The sequence below is a fragment of the Neofelis nebulosa genome, chromosome 9 (assembly GCF_028018385.1).
Source record: "Neofelis nebulosa isolate mNeoNeb1 chromosome 9, mNeoNeb1.pri, whole genome shotgun sequence".
Classification (NCBI taxonomy): domain Eukaryota; kingdom Metazoa; phylum Chordata; class Mammalia; order Carnivora; family Felidae; genus Neofelis; species Neofelis nebulosa.
This window is the reverse complement of record NC_080790.1, coordinates 37,374,425-37,394,377: the sequence shown is the minus strand read 5'-3', so window position 1 is coordinate 37,394,377 and position 19,953 is coordinate 37,374,425. Positions and strand designations below refer to the sequence as shown.

The 19,953-nt window shown below is 37.5% G+C and overlaps 1 protein-coding gene across 4 annotated transcripts in view; it reads left to right on the top strand.

The window, feature by feature from the left end:
- ANAPC1 (anaphase promoting complex subunit 1) overlaps positions 1-19,953 on the top strand; it is a 94,993-nt gene that overhangs the window by 52,481 nt on the left and 22,559 nt on the right. For 3 of the 4 annotated variants that reach the window (XM_058683277.1, XM_058683279.1, XM_058683278.1), the window contains exons 28-39: positions 1,922-2,193; positions 4,768-5,002; positions 6,286-6,377; positions 7,947-8,081; positions 8,270-8,352; positions 9,480-9,558; positions 10,268-10,342; positions 12,780-12,856; positions 13,348-13,438; positions 13,534-13,587; positions 14,465-14,682; positions 18,255-18,341. In XM_058683277.1, coding sequence (XP_058539260.1) covers positions 1,922-2,193; positions 4,768-5,002; positions 6,286-6,377; positions 7,947-8,081; positions 8,270-8,352; positions 9,480-9,558; positions 10,268-10,342; positions 12,780-12,856; positions 13,348-13,438; positions 13,534-13,587; positions 14,465-14,682; positions 18,255-18,341 — 1,498 coding nt within the window. The remainder of the gene's footprint in view (positions 1-1,921; positions 2,194-4,767; positions 5,003-6,285; positions 6,378-7,946; positions 8,082-8,269; positions 8,353-9,479; positions 9,559-10,267; positions 10,343-12,779; positions 12,857-13,347; positions 13,439-13,533; positions 13,588-14,464; positions 14,683-18,254; positions 18,342-19,953) is intronic. The other variant, XM_058683280.1, reaches the window with a different exon arrangement.

The window sequence follows — 19,953 nt, the reverse complement described above, 5'->3', positions numbered from 1 at the left end:
GTAAACAACCTGGTTTTGTTGGAAGTTATCATTTTTTTTGCTATTATAAACATGTTGTCAGGAGGGTGTAGTCATTTAGTTTAATTGCTTTAAAAGTGGAATTCCTAGGACAGCAAGATTTTAAGGCTTTGATATAACATATTGTTAAATTACCTTTCTGATTGGTTGTGTGGATTTTTACTTCTGTGAGATGGAAGTGTGTTCATTTCTCAATATTATGGGTTACAGTGGGTTTTATAGTGCATGCTCACCTAATGCTAGTCTGATTAAAGTTAAATTGGCATCAGTTATCTGATTCTAGCCCCATGTATTTTGGCAAAAGGATGATGAATTATTTTGTTTTTAAAATAATTATTATTATTTTTTGGGGGTAGAGTTGACACATAATGTTACATTAGTTTCAGGTGTACAGCATAGTGATTCAGTAACTGTGTGTTATCCTCACCACAAGTATAGGTACCATCTGTCACCATAGAATGTTGTTATAATGCCATTGACTATATTCCCAATGCTGCACCTTTTATTTCTGTGACTTACTCATTATATAACTGGAAGCCTGTATCTCCTTCCCACTCTCCTTCACCCATTTTGGCCATTGCCCTATTCCCCTCCTTTCTAGTAATCATCACTTTATTCTCTGTATTTATAGGTCTGATTCTGCTCTTTGTTTATTCATTTCTTTTGTTTTTTAGATTCCACATATAAGTGAGATTATATAGTATTAGTCTTTAGCTGTTTGACTTACTTCACTTAGCGTAATACCTTCTAGGTTCATTCATGTTGTTGTAAACGGCAAGATCTCATACCTTTTAATGGCTGAGCAAAATTCCTCTGTGTGTGTGTGTTTGTGTGTGCGTGCGTGCATCTTTGTGTGTGTATGTGTATATGTGCGTGCCCATGCTACATCTTTATTCATTTGTTGATGGATGCTTGGGCTGCTTTCATATTTTGGCTATTGTACATAATACTATAGTAAGCATAGGGGTGAATGTATCTTTTCAAATTAATGCTTTTGTTTTTGAGGGGTAGTGAATACCCAGTAGTGGAATTACTGGATTAAATGGTATTTCTGTTTTTAAATTTTTGAGGAACTTCTATAGTGTTTTCCACATTTATATTCTCACTAACAATGCACAAGGGTTCCTTTTTCTCCACATCCTTGTTAACATTTGTTAATTCTTGTCTTTTTGATTCTAACCATTCTGTTAGGTGTAAAGTGATATTTCACTGTGGGTTTGATTTGCATTTCCCAGATGATTGGTGATGTTGAATGTCTTCTCATATATGTTAGCCATCTGTATGTCTTCTTTGGAAAGATGTCTATTCAGAATCTCTGCCCATTTTTAATTAGATTTTTTTTTTTGATGTTGACTTGTAGAAGTTGAATATTAACCCCTTATTAGATATATGATTTTCAAATATCTTCTCCCATTCAGTAGGTTGCCTTTTTGTTTTGTTGATGGTTTCCTTTGCTGTACCAAAGCATTTTATTTTGATGTCATCCCACTAGTTTATTTTTGCTTTTGTTTCCCTTGCTTTAGGTGACATAGTTAGAATAATGTTGCTTTGGCTGATATCAAAGAAATTACTGCCTATGTTCTCTTCTAGGAGTTTTTTGGTTTCACTTCTTACATTTAGGTCTTTAATCCTTTGGAGTCTATTTTCATATATGATGTAAAAAAGTGGTCCAGTTTCAGATAATGAATTATTTTAAACAAGTAGTATTTTTCCACCTTGAATCAGGTTTGACGTACATGTATAAAAGTTTAAGTACTCACAGTAACCTAATATCATTCCAACTATTATGGGGTTAAGGGTTTCAAATGTAGAAAAGGTAATCTCGTTTTCAAAAATCTAAATTGAATAATTACGGATTTATGAATTATTACTCTCTCAATTTTAAATTCGTTTGCCTGAATAGGACGGGCCCCTCCTCGGAACACAACAGTAGACCTTAACAGTGGAAACATCGATGTGCCTCCCAACATGACAAGCTGGGCCAGCTTCCACAATGGTGTGGCTGCTGGCCTGAAGATAGCCCCTGCCTCCCAGATCGACTCAGCTTGGATTGTTTATAATAAGCCTAAGCATGCTGAGTTAGCCAATGAATATGCTGGCTTTCTCATGGCCCTGGGTCTGAATGGGCACCTTACCAAGCTGGCTACTCTCAATATCCATGACTACTTGACCAAGGTGAGACTCTCAGCTCCTGGCATTGTGCCTCACCTGGGCCACTGCAGTAGCTCCTAATCGTTCTGTTTGCTCTTCTTTATTTTTGTTCCTCTAAATCCATTGTTCTCACAGCAGGCAGAGTGATCTTTCTAAAGACTTCCCGTGTCAAAACTTTTTAAAGATTTTGCATTGCTCTTGATACACATTCCAGGAGTCTATGTGATCCCACTCGTCCAACTTGGCTTTGTATCTCTCATCCCCTTGCTCTCCACATTCCAACCATAGGGACTGGCCATTTGAGCTTCTTGGTAAACCACATTTTTTCACATCAGAGCTTGGCAAACCAAACTCTTTCTCTTGGTGTGAACTCTTCCATTTTTATGTCATAAAAATTCACCCGTTTAAAGTCTACAATTCAGTGGTTTTTAGTGTATTCAAAGAATTGTATATCCATTACTGTTGTTAATTTTGGAACATGTTCATCAGTCCATAAAGGAATCTCATAGCCAATAGCAGTAACTCCATTCCCTTTTCCCTCTAGCCTCTGGCAACCACAGGTCTACTTTCTGTCTCTATGGATTTACTGATTCTGGACCTTTCATATAAATGGAATCATAAAATAGGTGGTCTTTTATGACTGGCTTCTTTGTCTTACCATAATGTTTTCAAGGTTTGTTCATGTTGTATCATGTATTAGCACTTCATTCTTTTTTATTGCTCAGTAGATACTCCGTTGTATGGATATACTGTATTTATCCATTCATCAGTTAGTGGATATTTGGGTTATTTCTGCTTTCTAAGTGTTATGATTAGTGATGCTGTAAACACATGCATGTTTTTGTGTGGACGTACGTTTTCATTTCTCTTGGATATATTCCTAGGAGTAGAATTGCTGGGTCATGTGGTAAATGTTTGTTTAAATTTGAGGAACTACCAAACTGTTCCCAGAGTGGCTGTACCTTTTTACAATCCCACCGGCAATACATCAGGATTCTAGTTTCTCCGCATCCTTGCCAACACTTGTCTGTCTTTTTAATTGTAGTCATCCTAGTAGGTGTGAAGTAATACCTCCTTGTTTTGGTTTGCATTTCCCTGATGGCTAATGATGTTGAGCATCTTTTCATGTGTTCATACACCATTTGTAAGTCTTCTTTGGAGAAATGTCTGTTCAGATCCTTTATTTTAAAATTGGGTTGCCTTGGGGCGCCTGGGTGGCACAGTCGGTTAAGCGTCCGACTTCAGCCAGGTCACGATCTCGCGGTCCGTGAGTTCGAGCCCCGCGTCAGGCTCTGGGCTGATGGCTCGGAGCCTGGAGCCTGTTTCCGATTCTGTGTCTCCCTCTCTCTCTGCCCCTCCCCCGTTCATGCTATGTCTCTCTCTGTCCCAAAAATAAATAAAAAAACGTTGAAAAAAAAATAAAATAAAATTGGGTTGCCTTAACCAAGTTGTATTTTTTATATATTCTAGATACTAAGTTCATTAACAGATAAGTGATTTGCAAAAATTTTCTCCTATTCTGTGGGCAGACTTTTCACTTTCTGATGGTATCCTTGAAGCACAAAAGTTTTTAATTTTAATGAAGCCCAGTTCATCTACTTTTTAATTTTTTTATTAAAAATTTTTTTAAATTTATTTTTGAGAGAGAGAGAGAGACAGCGTGTGAGCAGGGGAGGGGCAGAGAGAGAGGGAGACACAGAATCCAAAGCAGGCTCCAGGCTCTGAGCTGTCGGTACAGAGCCCAACCCAGGGCTCGAACTCACACACTATGAGATCATGACCTGAGCTGAAGTCAGACATCCAACCGACTGAGCCATCCAGGCGCGCCTCATCTATTTTTTTAATTGCTGTGCTTTGGTATCATATTTCATTGCCTAACCCATGGTCCTGTTGCATTTATACTTGTGCTTTCTTCCAGGAGTTTTATAGTTTTAGCTCTTACATTTAGTTCTGTGATCCATTTTAGAGTTAATTTTTGTGAATGATGTAAGGAAGGGGTCCAACTTTATTCTTTTGCATGTGGTCTACAATGATCACAGCACCATTTTCTGAAAAGACTATTCGTTTCTCATTGAGTTGTCATGGCATCTTGTGGTCACTTAACCGTTAATGTGAAGGTTTATTTTCTGAATCACATCAGAGCCATTTACAATGTTGTTCTCTCACCTGACCTCATTTTCTCTTACTTCCTAAAGCTAATTTCCTCCCTTTCCACTACTTTTCCTGGCTAATTTGTACTAATCCTTCTGGTCCTATTGTAAATTTTACTTCTTCAGAGATTCTTAATAATTCTCCAGCTCCTCCTAATCTAAATTAGGCTTTTTAAAAATACTATTTCATATTATTTTGTGCATTCTCAGTATACTGCCTTTTAAATAATGTATTTGTATATTTTAATCCAACGCTTTTTTTCCTCCATTAGGGCACTAGCATTGTGAGAGAAAAGAACTACGTCTGTTTAGTTTGCTGTTGTATTGTCACTTCTCACTCTGCCTGTCAGTAAAATTGCTTACTGAAAGTACCGGCAGGCAGTACTGTATTTAAGACTACATATTTGTTTTGGTAGTGATTTACATCTCATTCTACTTTCTACCTTAGGGTCATGAAATGACAAGCATTGGACTGCTCCTTGGTGTTTCTGCTGCTAAACTGGGCACCATGGATATGTCAATTACTCGGCTTCTTAGCATTCACATTCCTGCCCTCTTACCCCCAACGTCCACAGAGCTTGATGTTCCTCATAATGTCCAGGTGGCTGCAGTGGTTGGCATTGGCCTTGTATATCAGGGGACAGCTCACAGGCACACTGCGGAAGTCCTGTTGGCTGAGATAGGTATGGTATTAATAGTGCTGTGTCTTCATAAGCATACATTTTCCACTCTGCAGGAGCCAAAGTAAAAATGATAGTAAAAATCATAAAAATTAAGGGAAAAATAGTAGCTTTTGTTAGAATATTCTCGTGCTAATTAAAAAAAAAAGTAATATTTTCTGAGACTGATATTAGTGTGCAGATTATTAATTTGCGTGTTTATTTGGTGAGCCCATTGTTGAGCTCCAGATCATATTTAATGAGGTAACCTTTGGTCTTTTTTTTTTCTCTCAGTACCTTTTTCTTTTTTTTTTTTTTTAAGTTTTAGTTATTTTGAGAGAGAGAGAGTGTGCATGCATGTGCTCGCACGAGTCAGTGAGGGGCAGAGAGAGTGGGAGAGAGAATCTCAAGCAGGCTCTACACTGTCAGCGCAGAGCCTGATGTGGGGCTCAAACCGACGAATCACAAGATCGTGACCTGAGCGGAAATCAAGAGCTGGATGCTTAACCAGCTGAGCCACCCAGGCGCCTCTAAACGTATAAATTTAGTATCCAGACAAACTTTTAGGATCCATACACAGAACTTCTGGCACAGTAGGGCTCACTATTATGTAGATTCAAAATAAGTGCCTAGAAATACAACATTTAGCTTCAAAACATTAAGAAATTTTTTTAAAGTTTATTTTTGAGAGAGTGCGAGCATGCGTGCATGTGCAGGGGAGGGGCAGAGAGAGGGAGACACAGAATCTGAAGCAGACTCCAGGCTTTGAGCTGTCAGCACAGAGCCCGATATGGGGCTCGAACTCACAAACTGCTTGATCATGACCTGAGCCTAAGTCAACCAACTGAGCCACCCTCGTTTATTTAGCCACCCGTATTTAGCTTAAAAACATAGCATCCTTCTTGTCCATCATTATCATTTGAACATGTTTTTTTACCCCCTCTAATGAGTGGATTGGAAATAGCAAAACAAAAACAAAATGCAAGAGATTAAAAAATAAAATGTTTATGAGTACCCTTCAAGAATTTTTTTCTACTTCTTGATAACTTTTTTTTTTTTTTCTTAATAAAACCCAATGTTTCACAGTGTCTGAAAGTCATTGCTTTCAAATTGGTACATGAAAAGAACCGTTTTGGGCTTTATTTTGCAGTAAACTGACAATTGTGGATACCATTTGTACTAATGTATCTTTCTGAGTGAGGTCATATTGAATTCATGGTTCTTACGCAACTTACTAGAAAGTTAATTCTAAGCCTTATGATAGAATTTTAAGAGGCCAGCTTGAACTGTGTTATTTTCTTTTACAGGACGGCCCCCAGGTCCCGAAATGGAATACTGCACTGACAGAGAGTCCTACTCCTTAGCTGCTGGCTTGGCCCTGGGCATGGTTTGCTTGGGGGTAAGCCCTCTCTGTGCCTTCAGATGCTTCAGTAATAATTATCTGCATGTTGAGACAAATGATCTTGGTACTTAACTCTGAATACCACTCTGTCTTACTCTGACTTAACCTGATTCTCAGCTCTTTTTTCTTTCTGCATATTTTTCAAAGTGCTAGATTTGGAAATGGGAGAGAAATTGTATTGAAAAAGTGGGCTTTAAGGTTTATATCCCCCTGGCTTAGATGTAAATGCTCATGAATGAACTAAGGGAATAAAATATCTCCAAGAATCTAGGACGTAAGATGAAGTGGTAGCCCCTTCAGACAAGAAAAAAAAAAAAAGAAAATTGTGGAAATGTGTATATGATGGGGAGCTTTAAGAGTCTATAGTAGTTGCTAGAGATAAACCATGATCTTTGTTTGGCACCCTGGTATTCACTGGGATCTCAGAATGTTGCCACCATAGTATTTGCTTTGTGGCAATGTAGTATCACTTTGATCCATCTTTAACCACATCCATGATACATAGTGTAGAATTATCAGAAACGTTTCATTAAATGACTGTCACCTAGAATGTGGGTTCCTTAACCACTAGTACAGTGTTATACTGAAACTAAATTATATAAGGAAAGTTCACTGTCTATTAGGTTTTTGATTCTTCACATTTGACACGTGAATTAAAGAGGCAGATGGTGCAATGGAAAAGCAGCATACTGGAAATTGGGATCTTGATTTGGTCCTGACGAGTGAGTTATGTCATTTAACTACAGTATTGTCGGTTGATTAAGCAACTGCATGGATTGTTTTATATCCTTGTTTATATCCACCCCTGCCAGTTACTAGCTATGTAGCCTTGGGCTTAATATCTTGGTGCCTCACTTTCCTCATCTATAAAATGGTAGCTATTTGGTAGAATTGTTATATTAAGTAAGTTAATCCATGTTAAACATACAGAATAGTACCTGGAACAGAGAAAGTGTTCAGTAAGTTTATTATTATAGTTATCGTTGCTGATGGGGCACCTGGGTGGCTCAGTCAGTTGAGCATCCGACTTCGGCTCAGGTCGTGATCTCGTGGTCTGTGAGTTCGAGCCCCGCGTCGGGTTCTGTGCTGACAGCTCAGAGCCTGGAGCCTGTTTCAGATTCTGTGTCTCCCTCTCTCTCTGCCCCTTCCCCGCTCATGCTCTGTCTCTGTCTCTGTCAAAAATAAACATAAAAAAAAATTTATAGTTATTGTTGCTGAAAGAGGTCATAGGCACAGTAATGAAAGGACTCAGGTGCTCATAGTTCAAGTCTCATTTATATATCTAGTAATTTCTTTTGTTAGTATCATTAACTGTATTATAAAGCCTTTATTTTGTGAAATGAAAGTATTAACTTAAATATATTAAGTGTTATAATTCTTAATGTGAATAATTAAGAGCTTGTTTGAATATTAAGTAGTAGTTATGAGTAGTCGTTATTTTAATTAAAAAAACCCACAAAATACACTGCTTTCAAGTTAGTTCGTTCTTTTATTTGTCAATTTGTATGTGTTATGGATCTTATTCCATAAGATTTCCTTTCACGTGTTTGTTATTTCCTTTTCCAGCATGGCAGTAATTTGATAGGTATGTCTGATCTCAATGTGCCTGAGCAGCTGTATCAGTACATGGTTGGAGGTCATAGGCGCTTTCAAGCAGGAATGCACAGGGAGAAGCATAAATCCCCAAGTTATCAAATCAAAGTAAGTCCATAGTAAAGCAACAGATCAAAATTTTGGAAGCTAAGAAGTGAATTTGCAAATAGTATGTTTCTTAATGACATTTGTATATCTGTTAATTTTAAGCATAGGCCAGAAGAAGAATTTATATTCAGAAGAATTTGTAATATTTCAAAACTCTTTTACATGAATATTTTTTTTGTTTTTGATAGGAAGGAGATACCATAAATGTTGATGTAACTTGTCCAGGTGCCACTCTAGCTTTGGCCATGATCTACTTAAAAACCAATAACAGGTATCGCATTCCCTGACTCCACCCCTTGCCATGATAGTGTGGCTTCCTTTCTGACCTCAGTAGTAAAACCAGATTAATGAGTTTATTTTCCTTGTATAGATTAGCCTGATTTTAATTCTCTCCAGTACTACAAGTTGCATAGATTTTTATCTAGAAACAATATAATCTTGGGGCAGTTTTTTTTCATTTTTATTTAATTCCCAATTTTTATTTTTGTTTTATAGTTGATATCAGTGACAGTAAAAGATGCCCAAATTCCTTTTCATTAATTTTGCATGTTGTTTGAGGATTGGTCAAATCAGAAAAATTTAGCATTATTCTATTCTTGGTTACCATTTGTAAAACTGATTTCTGTTTATTTCAAGAACTTTTGTAATAATCACACCATCTACCTTTCCAAGCCCAATAATTAGTGCTGGCACTTGAAAGTGTACGGTTGGCATTTATTCTTTTACATTTTACATAGAAAAGGTGGGTAGGAGACATAAACCATAGTTTAAATTTTTTTTTTTTCAACGTTTTTTATTTATTTTTGGGACAGAGAGAGACAGAGCATGAACGGGGGAGGGGCAGAGAGAGAGGGAGACACAGAATCGGAAACAGGCTCCAGGCTCCGAGCCATCAGCCCAGAGCCTGACGCGGGGCTCGAACTCACGGACCGCGAGATCGTGACCTGGCTGAAGTCGGACGCTTAACCGACTGCGCCACCCAGGCGCCCCAACCATAGTTTAAATTTTAAGTCTTTTAATAAAGTTAAAAAATATTCTAAGATTCAAGAGAATTTTCAATGCTATAAATTTCTCCTGTTAGAAAAAGTGAATGTATGCAGAATTAACAAAGTGGCTAAAAACAGATACTTACTCATCTGTTTGGATGAATAAGGTATGTCACTGCTTTCTTGGTACTGAAGATACAAACAAAACAAAACTAAAAATATGTGCTCATAAAGCTTATGTCATAGTGGGACAGACAGTCATACCTAACAAATACTGTGTTAGAAAGTATCAAGTACTGTGGAAAACAGGGTGGGGATGGAGTGGGGAGAAGGGTTTGAAATCCGTCTTGGGATTCCCATTATTTTGCCCTCTACTTGAGCAGTAATGCTTACTGATCTCTACCACCACCAGATCTATTGCAGATTGGCTTCGAGCTCCTGACACCATGTATTTGCTGGACTTTGTGAAACCAGAATTTCTCTTGCTTAGGGTATGGTACTTTGTACTTTGTTATTTCTGCTAACATGAGGAGTCTTTGGGGTTCTCGAGTTTAGCTTGTGACTATAGATGTTTCTACAAGGGAGACCTTTTACTGTTAATCCATCCTGTATGTAATTGGTAGTATTCTTTTGAAATTTCCCAAATGTAACTTGTAGGAATGCCAGGAAACACAGCCATGTTGATATGTAATACTAGGAGTTGACATTTCAACTTATTACATTATTCAACAAGCAGTAAGTGTCTGGGGCTTCATTACTGCTTTATTTTATATTCTTTAATTATTAAGATGCAGCATTACTATTAAGAGTATAACTAATGACTGTAACTGTTTGACATAATTGCCTACATTTTTCCCTTGATTCTTTAGTGTTTAAACATGTATGTTTTTAGCATATGAAAGCCTTTAAGTTCTATAGACAGTGCAAAGATTCTGATTTTTCTTTAATGAAGCAAGTTAAAACTTGCTTTTTAAAAAAAGTCCTCTAAACTTTCATAATAACTCAATTTTAGTTTTTTCTGTGTTAAAATCTAAATCTTCAATTTATTTTAACGAGATTAGCCTCAGGTTGATATTATGTACTGTCTTTTTCAAAATTGCCATCAGTTGGGAACTGTTTTTTACATTATTTAATATTAACATTGTTATTTAATGTATGAACTTTGCCTACTCTGATTAGTTTTATCTTTACATTTTTAAGACACTTGCTCGATGCCTGATTCTGTGGGATGATATTTTACCAAATTCCAAGTGGGTTGATAGCAATGTTCCTCAAGTAAGTATGTATAATAAATATTGTTAGATTGTTAATAGCATAAATTGCGATTTCTTGTGGGATTTTCCAAAACCCTATAAAATACTTTTTAGAATAAAAGCAATATTGATGATTATTTATAGTATCTTTTGAAAACATAGGAACTTTTCAGTTTAAGATTGTGTGCTGATCCTAGACTGCAGCTGTGGCCCCAGATTCCAAGAAATTATGGTATTAAAAATGAAATACACCAAAGAACCCTCAAAAAGTATTTTTGACGTTTTTAGCCTAATTAAGCACACATTGATTTAAGATGCTATTTTACTTTGTGGCAGGTTTAGATCTTCTATATAATAACTTGTTTTAATTACTTTATAGCATATTTATTTAATAAGCCAAATAGTTAGAAATAAGCAGACTCTTTTTTGAATTCCAAATCAGGGGTGCCTGTGTGGCTTAGTCGGTTGAAGGTCCTATTTCGGCTCAGGTCATGATCTCACAGTTTGAGTTTGAGCCCCACGTCAGACCCTGGGCTGACAGCTCAGAGCCTGGAGCCTGCTTCCGATTCTGTGTGTCTCTCTTTGTCGCTCCCCCACTCATGTTCTCTCTCTCTCTCTCAAAAATAAACATTAAGTTAGAAAAAAAATTGTAAGCCAAATATTGTAAACTAAATATTGCCCTTTAATCAACTGTCCATGTCTGATAGTCTCTGTTCCTTTTTTTTTTTTAATTCAAAATTTTTTACTGTTTATTTTTTTGTGAGAGACAGAGCATGAGCGAGGGAGGGGTAGAGAGAGAGGGAGACCCAGAATCCGAAGTAGGCTTGAGGCTCTGAGCTGTCAGCACAGAGCCCGACGGGGGGCTCTTAACTCATGAACCGTGGGTCAAAGTTGGATGCTTAACTGACTGAGCCATGCAGGTGCTCTGGTTTTTTTTTTTACTTATAAAGTAAATCTGTTTATCTTTGAGAACATTATAGTATTTCTTGCAGTATTTTAATAAGAAAAATTTCAAAATATGGGTTGAAAACTTTGTACAACATCCATATCACTATGGATATTACAGTTAGTATTTTACTTTATAAACTTGTTTAATCACCTATCCCATTTATCGTTTATCCAATCCATCATTTTTTGGTGAATTTCAAAGTTAGTTGCAGACAGTAGTATACTTTTCTTTACATATTGCAGCTTATGTGTCATTAACTAGAATTCAGTATTTGTTTACATTTTCTTCCTTTTAAGATAAAATTTTATATGATGAAATCCACAGATCTCAAATATTCTAGGTTTGACCATGCATAAGCTCATGGAAACAAACCTCTGTCAAAATGACCAGAAGTGCCCTCATTCCCTGCCCCTTCAATCTATACTCACCTCCTACCCCCAAGGCAGCTAATTTTCTGACATTTTCCCAAAATAAATTAGGTTGCCTGATGTAGAACTTTGTGTTAATGGAATCACATACAGTATATATCCTTTCATATAAGACTTCTTTCACTCAGCCTGATTTTGAGATGTTAAGTATATCAGTAGCTCATCCTTTCTATAGTTAGTAAGTGTTGCATTCTGTGAGTAGTCCTTTGTTTCTTTTTCTGTTCTCTTTTGTTGGATACCTGGGTTGGGTTCTGGTTTTAGCTATTATGAATCAAACTACTGTAAATATTCGTACACAGATATTTTTGTGGGTTTATGGTTTAATTTCTTTTGGAATTATTGAGATATGGAGTAGATTATATATTTAGTTTGATAACTGATAAATCTTTTTTCTAGAGAGTATACCATTTTACGCTTTGTCCAACAATTTATAAAAATCTAGGTGCTGTGTATCTTGTCAGTATTTGGTGGTATTAGTTTTCTTAATTTTAGGTGTGTTGATAAGTATGTGATGATATCTTATTGTTGTCTCATTTTGCATTTCCCTCCTGGCTAATAAGAATAGGACCTTTTCATTTGTTTATTGCTCCTTCATGTATCTTTTTTTTGTGAAGTGTCTTTTCATGTCTTTTGCCCGTTTAAAATTTGTGATGCTGGTCTTTTTGAGCAGCTAGAATTTTTTTCTGCAAACCTTTCTTTCTTTCTTTTTTTCCCAGATTTATGTTTTCCAAATATTCCTCCCAGTCTGTGGCAGTCTATTCATTTTCTTAGTTACTTTTGATAAGCAGAAGATTAAAAAAATTTTTTTAATGTTCATTTTTGAGAGAGAGACACACAGTGTCAGCAGGGGAGGGGCAGAGATAGAGGGAGACATACAATCTGAAGCAGGCTTCAGGCTCTGAGCTGTCACCACAGAGCCTGATGTGGGGCTTGAACTCACAAATTGTGAGATCATGACCTAAGCCGAAGTTGGACGCTTAACTGACTAAGCCACCTAGGTGCCAGTATGTTATTTTTCAAATCATTTAATATTTGTAACTTGAATATTAATGTCCAGGTATTCTTGCTTTTTATTTTGACAGATTATAAGAGAAAATAGCATCTCTCTCAGTGAAATTGAATTGCCTTGCTCAGAGGATTTGAATTTGGAAACTTTATCGTAAGTCATGAAATGTGTAAATCAAATGAGCTGCCCTAGCATCTCTCATAAATAAATAGAAATACACTGTGTAGGAGAAGTGCTCTCCTTGATTTGAGTAATTCTGAATCCCCCGTGTTTCTAACCATCACTTATCAGATGTTCAGAGCTGATTTTTTCTTAGTTATTTGTTTAGCTCTCTCAAGTATAGAGCTCTTGCCCTCAAAAAACAATATCGGAGATTTAACTTGTACGTATTCCTTTTATCCTTTCCATTAAAAAAAATTGGCAGTTCTCAAAAATGATCTTCTTTGCTGTGTGTGAAGCACGTAGGCAAGAGGCACACTTTATCAATCATGCTGATTGAGTAGAGGCACAATTGAGCATTCCCAGGAGTATAAAAACTAGTTTAGAGAGCAGGAATATTTATTGTTTTTACCCCAAGATAATACTTATAATGAATTTTAAAGCAAAATAAAGGTAGTATTAAATTTCTTGTAATCTGTTTTCAGGCAGGCACATGTCTACATAATTGCAGGAGCCTGCTTGTCTCTGGGTTTTCGATTTGCGGGCTCAGAAAACTTATCAGCGTTTAACTGTTTGGTAAGAAATAATTTAGTTTACTTTGTTCTGTTTTCTTTTTTAACAACGCGTTGATACACTTCTTTTAACTTTAGATTTTTTCTTTTGTTTTCCAGCATAAATTTGCAAAAGATTTTATGACATATTTGTCTGCACCTAATGCTTCTGTAGTAAGTCTTTTTTTATCATAAATGATTATTCTTCTTGGGAATTAAATTGAACTTGAAGAAAGTTCACTGATAATTCAGTTACCTGTGTGTTGTCAAGTATCTCTGCAATTTGTTTGAGTTTAGAATGGAGGATTTGAAGTTTTGGCCCGTCTTTATATTTGTGTTTTGGGATATTAATTAAGGGCAAGTATGATCCTTGAAGGATGTACATGGTATTGAATTCTTGTGAGAGCAAAAACCGTATCCTTCGTGGATTATTGTACCTCACGCCATCCTGTCTCGGGACTGAATATTGTTAACTGGTTTTTAAAAAAATCAGCACTTAGTAAAAATTCAGTTTTGAGGCGCTGCCCCTCTAGTGACAGGAGAGAGTAAGATTTTATTCTGATAAACACCACACGGATTTATGCAACCTTATGTATAATATGAGAAAACTTGAAAGTCAAAAAGTCTAAAAGTAATTAGGTAAATTTCACTGTAGTGTATCTGTACGTTGTTGTACCGTGGAGCTATCAAACTCATGTTCTCTAAGAATTTTTTATGAGTGAAGATTGCTCATATGTCATAGATTTAAAGAGATAAAAATATCATGTATAGTAATACCTCAGTTTCATTTGAAAGAAAGAAAAAAACCATGGGTATAGAAAAAGATTTGGGGAAAAGGCCAAAATATTTACGGCTGTTGTCGTTGGGTATTAGTATTCCAAGGGATTATTATTTCCTTTTTGATACTTTATTTTTTGAATTTTCTACACCGAACTTGAATTTTGTAGAGAAAACATTTGTTTTTTTGCAGATTTTTTAAACTAATAAATATCTGTAGTCTAACGATGGCCAATTTAGTTTGATAATAAAGAACTGTACCACACAATTGTAGTATGCTGTCTTTTTGCATTTCCAGACAGGGCCGTACAACCTGGAGACCTGCCTGAGTGTGGTGCTTCTGTCTCTCGCCATGGTGATGGCTGGCTCGGGGAACCTAAAGGTTTTGCAGCTCTGTCGCTTCTTGCACATGAAAACAGGTGGTGAAATGAACTATGGCTTCCACTTAGCCCATCACATGGCCCTTGGACTTCTCTTTCTGGGAGGAGGAAGGTAAATGAATGTGTATTTTTTCCTCAGTGAGAAGATCTCTCTTTTTTTTTTTTAACTTTTTTTTAAAGTTTGTTTATTTTGAGAGAGATCTAGCACAAGCGGGGGAGGGGCAGAGAGAGGGAGACAGAGAATCCTAAGCAGGCTCCGCACTGTCAGCTTGGAGCCCGATGTGGGGCTCGAACTCATGAAACCGTGAGATCATGACCTGAGCTGAAACCAAGAGTTGGACGCTTAACTGACTGAGCCACCCAGGCGCCCCGTAATGAAAAGATCTCTTGAGCAAGATCTATTGGAGTGACTTATTTTGGATTTGAAGATCCATGAAAGTTTTGATCCTGAGTAGCTGTTAGCTTATCCTGGGGTATAATTACACTTTAAAAGGGCCCTTCTGTAGTTTAACCATCAATTTATGCCCTACTTAGTAGTGACCATGGTCACTCTGCATTCTCAGAGGAGTTGGTACTCAGTTCTTCAGTGCGCCACCTCCCGTTCCCCACTGTTTAATGACTTTACCCTTCTACTGAACTGAAAGTTCAGGAACACTTCAGTCACCAAGTCCTATGAGAGTTTCTTTTTCTTAGTTTCTACCTTCCTTGCTCTCTTTCCAGCATCTGTCATTCCTGACCTCCTCATCTTTTTATAAGACTTCTCCCTGTAGACTACCATGTAGATCAAGATAGAACTCAGAATACCTGTTTCTATCCTGCTATCCCTTTTCTGTTTATTTTTTTTTTTTAACACTTATTTTTTATTTTTGAGACAGAGAGAGACAGAGCATGAATGGGGGAGGGTCAGAGAGAGAGGGAGACACAGAATCTGAAACAGGCTCCAGGCTCTGAGCTGTCAGCACGGAGCCCGATGCGGGGCTAGACAGCGAGATCATGACCTGAGCCGAAGTCGAACGCTTAACCGACTGAGCCACCCAGGTGTCCCCCTTTTATGTTAATTATTACTTTACTTCTATCCAAAGATAATCACTATTTAGTCTTATAACACCTTAGACTGGCTTTGCCTGTTTTTGAAATGCAAAATTTTTAAATTCAAAATTTATTGGATAAATACAGTACAGTACTATAGATGTATTTTCTCTTATGGTTTTCCTAATGTTTTCTTTTCTGTAGCTTATTTTATTATAAGATTACAGCATACAGTACACGTAACATATAAAATGTGTTAATCACCTGTTTATGTTATCCGTAAGGTTTCTAGTCAACAGTAGGCAGTTAGTTAAGCTTTGGGGAAGTTATAAGTTATTCACGGATTTTTGACTATGTGGGGGGGTTGGTACCCCTAATCCTCACATCGTTCAAGGATCAACTGTATTTCTTTAGCTCCACATTGTGAGATTAATCCATGTTGTATGTAGTGATGGTTTATTCCTGTTTCTGTGCTGTTGAATTCCATCGTATGATTATTCCACGGTTATTGATCTACTCTGCTCTTGATGGAGGTGTTGTTTCTGGCTTGGGGCTCTTATGAATATTGTTTTACATGTCTTTGATTTTGTTGTATATAGATCTATGAGTAGATCTACGCGTGTATGTGTGTGCTTAACTTTGGTAGGTAATGCCATCAGTGCTCCAAAGTGGTTGTACCATTTTATATACCCATCAGTGTTGTGTGATGTTCCAGCTCCCCATCCTTTCCAACACTTGGGTAATGTTAGTCTTTTTAATTTTAGCCATCTGGTAGTAGTTGTGGTTTTAATTTCCGTTTCTCTGAATAATGATATTTAGCCCCCTTTATATCTTCAATGGCTAACTGGAAATCTTTTGTGATGTCCAAGTCTCCTCTACCCATTTTCATATTGGGTTATATATTTATTTAAAAAATTTTATTTGTGGTAAAATACACATAACATAAAATTTATCTTCTTAACCATTTCTGAATGGGCAGTTTAGTAGTAGTCAGCGTATTCACATTGTTGTATAGCCGATCTCCAGAACTTTTTCACCTTGCAGAACTGAAGCTCTGTCCCCTTTAAACAACAGCTCCTTGTTTCCTCCTTCCCCCATATTACTATGAAAATTCTTTTTATTTTATGATTTTTGTAAACTTCTTTTTCTTCCAAAGTAAACCCCTGCATCTCTCTTGTTCTTTTTTTTTTTTTTAACGTTTATTTTTGAGAGAGAGAGAGCGCAAGAGGTAGCACGCACGCGCACACACACGTGCGTGTACTACCAGGGGAGGGGCAGAGAGAGAGGGAGACAGAGCATCTTAAGTAAGCTCTAAACAGACTCTGTGCCGACAGTGCAGAGCCCAGTGCGGGACTCAAACTCGCAAACTGTGAGATCATGATCTGAGCTGAAGTTGGATGCTTAACCGACTGAGCCACATAATAAAATATATATGTATATTATCTGCAACAGTGTTTTTATTTTTTAAAGCTTATTTTTGAGAGAGAGAGACATAGCATGATTGGGGGAGGAGCAGAGAGAGAGGGAGACACAAATCTGAAGTGGGCTTCAGGCTCTGAGCTGTTAGCACGGAGCCTCACGTGGGGCTTGAACTCTTGGACTGCGAGATCATGACCTGAGCTGAAGTCTGATGCTCAGCCAACCGAGCCATGCAGGTGCCCCAGCAGTGGTTTTATATGATGCCCAGTGAACCATCTTTATTTCAAAATATTTGTAAGAAAAACTCTAGAACTTTAGACTGATCTGCCGGATTGCCATGCGGAGTTTGAGCAAGAGTAAAATAATATAAGGAAAATTTCAGAAGATTTTATGAAGACTATGTGGCCCTGATAAAAGTAAGTTTATAGTATTGATAAGAAAAAAAGCTGTTTGTAGAGGAATTGTTGTTTATACATTCATTGTAACTTCTTCTGATAACTTTTGCCTTTTTCATTTTTCATTCTAAGGAGATGCTCAGACTTTACAGAAACAGAAAAAATAGTTTGAGAATACCCAGTTAAAAACCCTGTATTCTTAGAAGTCAAGTTTATTATTCCGTAAGTAGGTGTATGTAGAACCAGAGAAGTGGTGTCCTTCATTCGTGTCTTTTTCAGTGTCTGTAATCTCTTGGATTGCATTAATGGTCCTCAGTATGGTGATATTTTAGGTTCAAAAACCATGCTTATTAATCCAGGTTTTGGATTTAATATTTGTGAGTTGTTGCTTTTGCTTTCAATAGTAGATGGTCTTGAAATGGCTTAAAGAGGGACGCCTGGGTGGCTCAGTCGGTTGAGCGTCCAACTTCGGCCCAGGTCACGATCTCACGGTCTGTGGGTTCGAGCCCCGCGTCGGGCTCTGGGCTGATGCTCAGAGCCTGGAGCCTGCTTCCAATTCTGTGTCTCCCTCTCTCTCTGACCCTCCCCCATTCATGCTCTGTTTCTGTCTCAAAAGTAAAATAAACGTTAAAAAAAAAAAAAAAAATTAAAAAAAAAAAAAGAAATGGCTTAAAGACTAACTGAAAAGTGAGACATTCACAGCATTGACACACTTGTATTCATCGAGGCATGTTGTCAGTATGCCTTGCCATGGTACTCCACTGAACTGATTCTCAAGAAGGCCTTGGGAGTTTGCACAGTATAATTAATAACCTCTTTCACTCCGGCCTTTGTTTTGCAGGTACTCTTTGAGTACATCAAACTCTTCCATTGCTGCTCTCCTCTGTGCCCTTTACCCACACTTCCCAGCTCACAGCACTGACAACCGGTGAGTCTAGTGATTCTGTCCTCATTGTGATCTTTCCTAAGTTCTCCAAGGGATGATTTGTGCTTTGGTTCCATGGACTCATTTCCAAACTAGTTTATTCTCTTCTTGAACTTAGTTACCTTCCTGGCTAAATCTTTTAAAAAGTTTCTCTAAATATTAGACCTAAAGATAACTTCGGATAGCTGTTGGACTGATCCATCAGTCTTCCACCATTCTTCAGTCGTTAGAACTGCTGTAAACCCCAGATGTGGGCCAAACAAAGTTAACTTTAGGGAAAAATTCATTAAGCAAAAGATAGTAGCCAACAGAAGCTGCAGATGATACATTTTGTACTATAATTGTTTAATTCCAAGAGAGAAATTGGTCTGATTTAGTGGCACTATCCACTGTCTATGTGAATTCCTTTTTTCCATCTTTTACATGAATGCCAAGAACTTTTTTTTTTTAAAGTTTATTTGTTTTTAGAGAGAGAGAGAAAGAGTGGGAACAGGGGAAGGGCAGAGAGAGAGAGAGATTGAGAGAGAGAGAGAGAGAGAGAGAGAGAGAGAGAGAGAGAGAGAGAGAATCCCAAGCAAGCTCTGTGCTGTCAGTGCAGAGCCTGACTCAGGGCTCATTCTCATGAAATGTGAGATCATGGCCTGAGCTGAAATCAGGGGTCAGACACTTAACTGACTGGTCTGTCTAGGCATCCTGCATGCTGAGAAGTTTTGTATAAATGAAATGGAAGGGACATGAAAAGCAAAATGCAGCAAAGAATCAGAGACAAATTAGAAGTGGCATTGAGCCATAAGACCTCACACATGTAGAAAAGGTCTGATAATACAGAAGTTCTGCATTTTAGAGCACAAAGAACCATCAGCAGCTCTTCAGTTTTCCCAAGAAGTTTCAGGCATCGCTGGTTTCCACTGGATCCAGAGGAAGGGAAGAAAATAGCTCCTTATATTCCAGAGACATCTGCAGTGACCAGTGCATTCAGCTCATCTGCTAAGAAAAGCCTCAAGAGATGGAGCATTAATTGTAGTAACTAAGCTGTCAAACTATAGCATAATGTAGTTTATGTTTTTTTTTTTTAATTTTTTTTTCAACGTTTTTTATTTATTTTTGGGACAGAGAGAGACAGAGCATGAACAGGGGAGGGGCAGAGAGAGAGGGAGACACAGAATCGGAAACAGGCTCCAGGCCCCGAGCCATCAGCCCAGAGCCTGATGCGGGGCTCGAACTCACGGACCGCGAGATCGTGACCTGGCTGAAGTCGGACGCTTAACCGACTGCGCCACCCAGGCGCCCCAGCATAATGTAGTTTAAAGTGATAAATGAAAGTAAGCTGTTTTGTAAAAGCTGCCTAATCTGATGTCCAAACTCTGATGATAGGTGGAGCACAAGAATATTCTTGTTAAAATAATACAACTCTGACAAGTGGTGTCTGGTCAACTTAGGAAAGACTTTTTGAACTGTTAAAGCCAATTATTGGTTAGGGTACAACAAAGAGCCACACTCCTATATTGCTGGTCAGAGAATCATTTGGTGTAGCTATTTTGAACAAAGCAAGTTAGCACCAGGAACTTTTATGTAACTGATAAATATCATTTTTTTTCTGGCTTTGAGTTGCTTT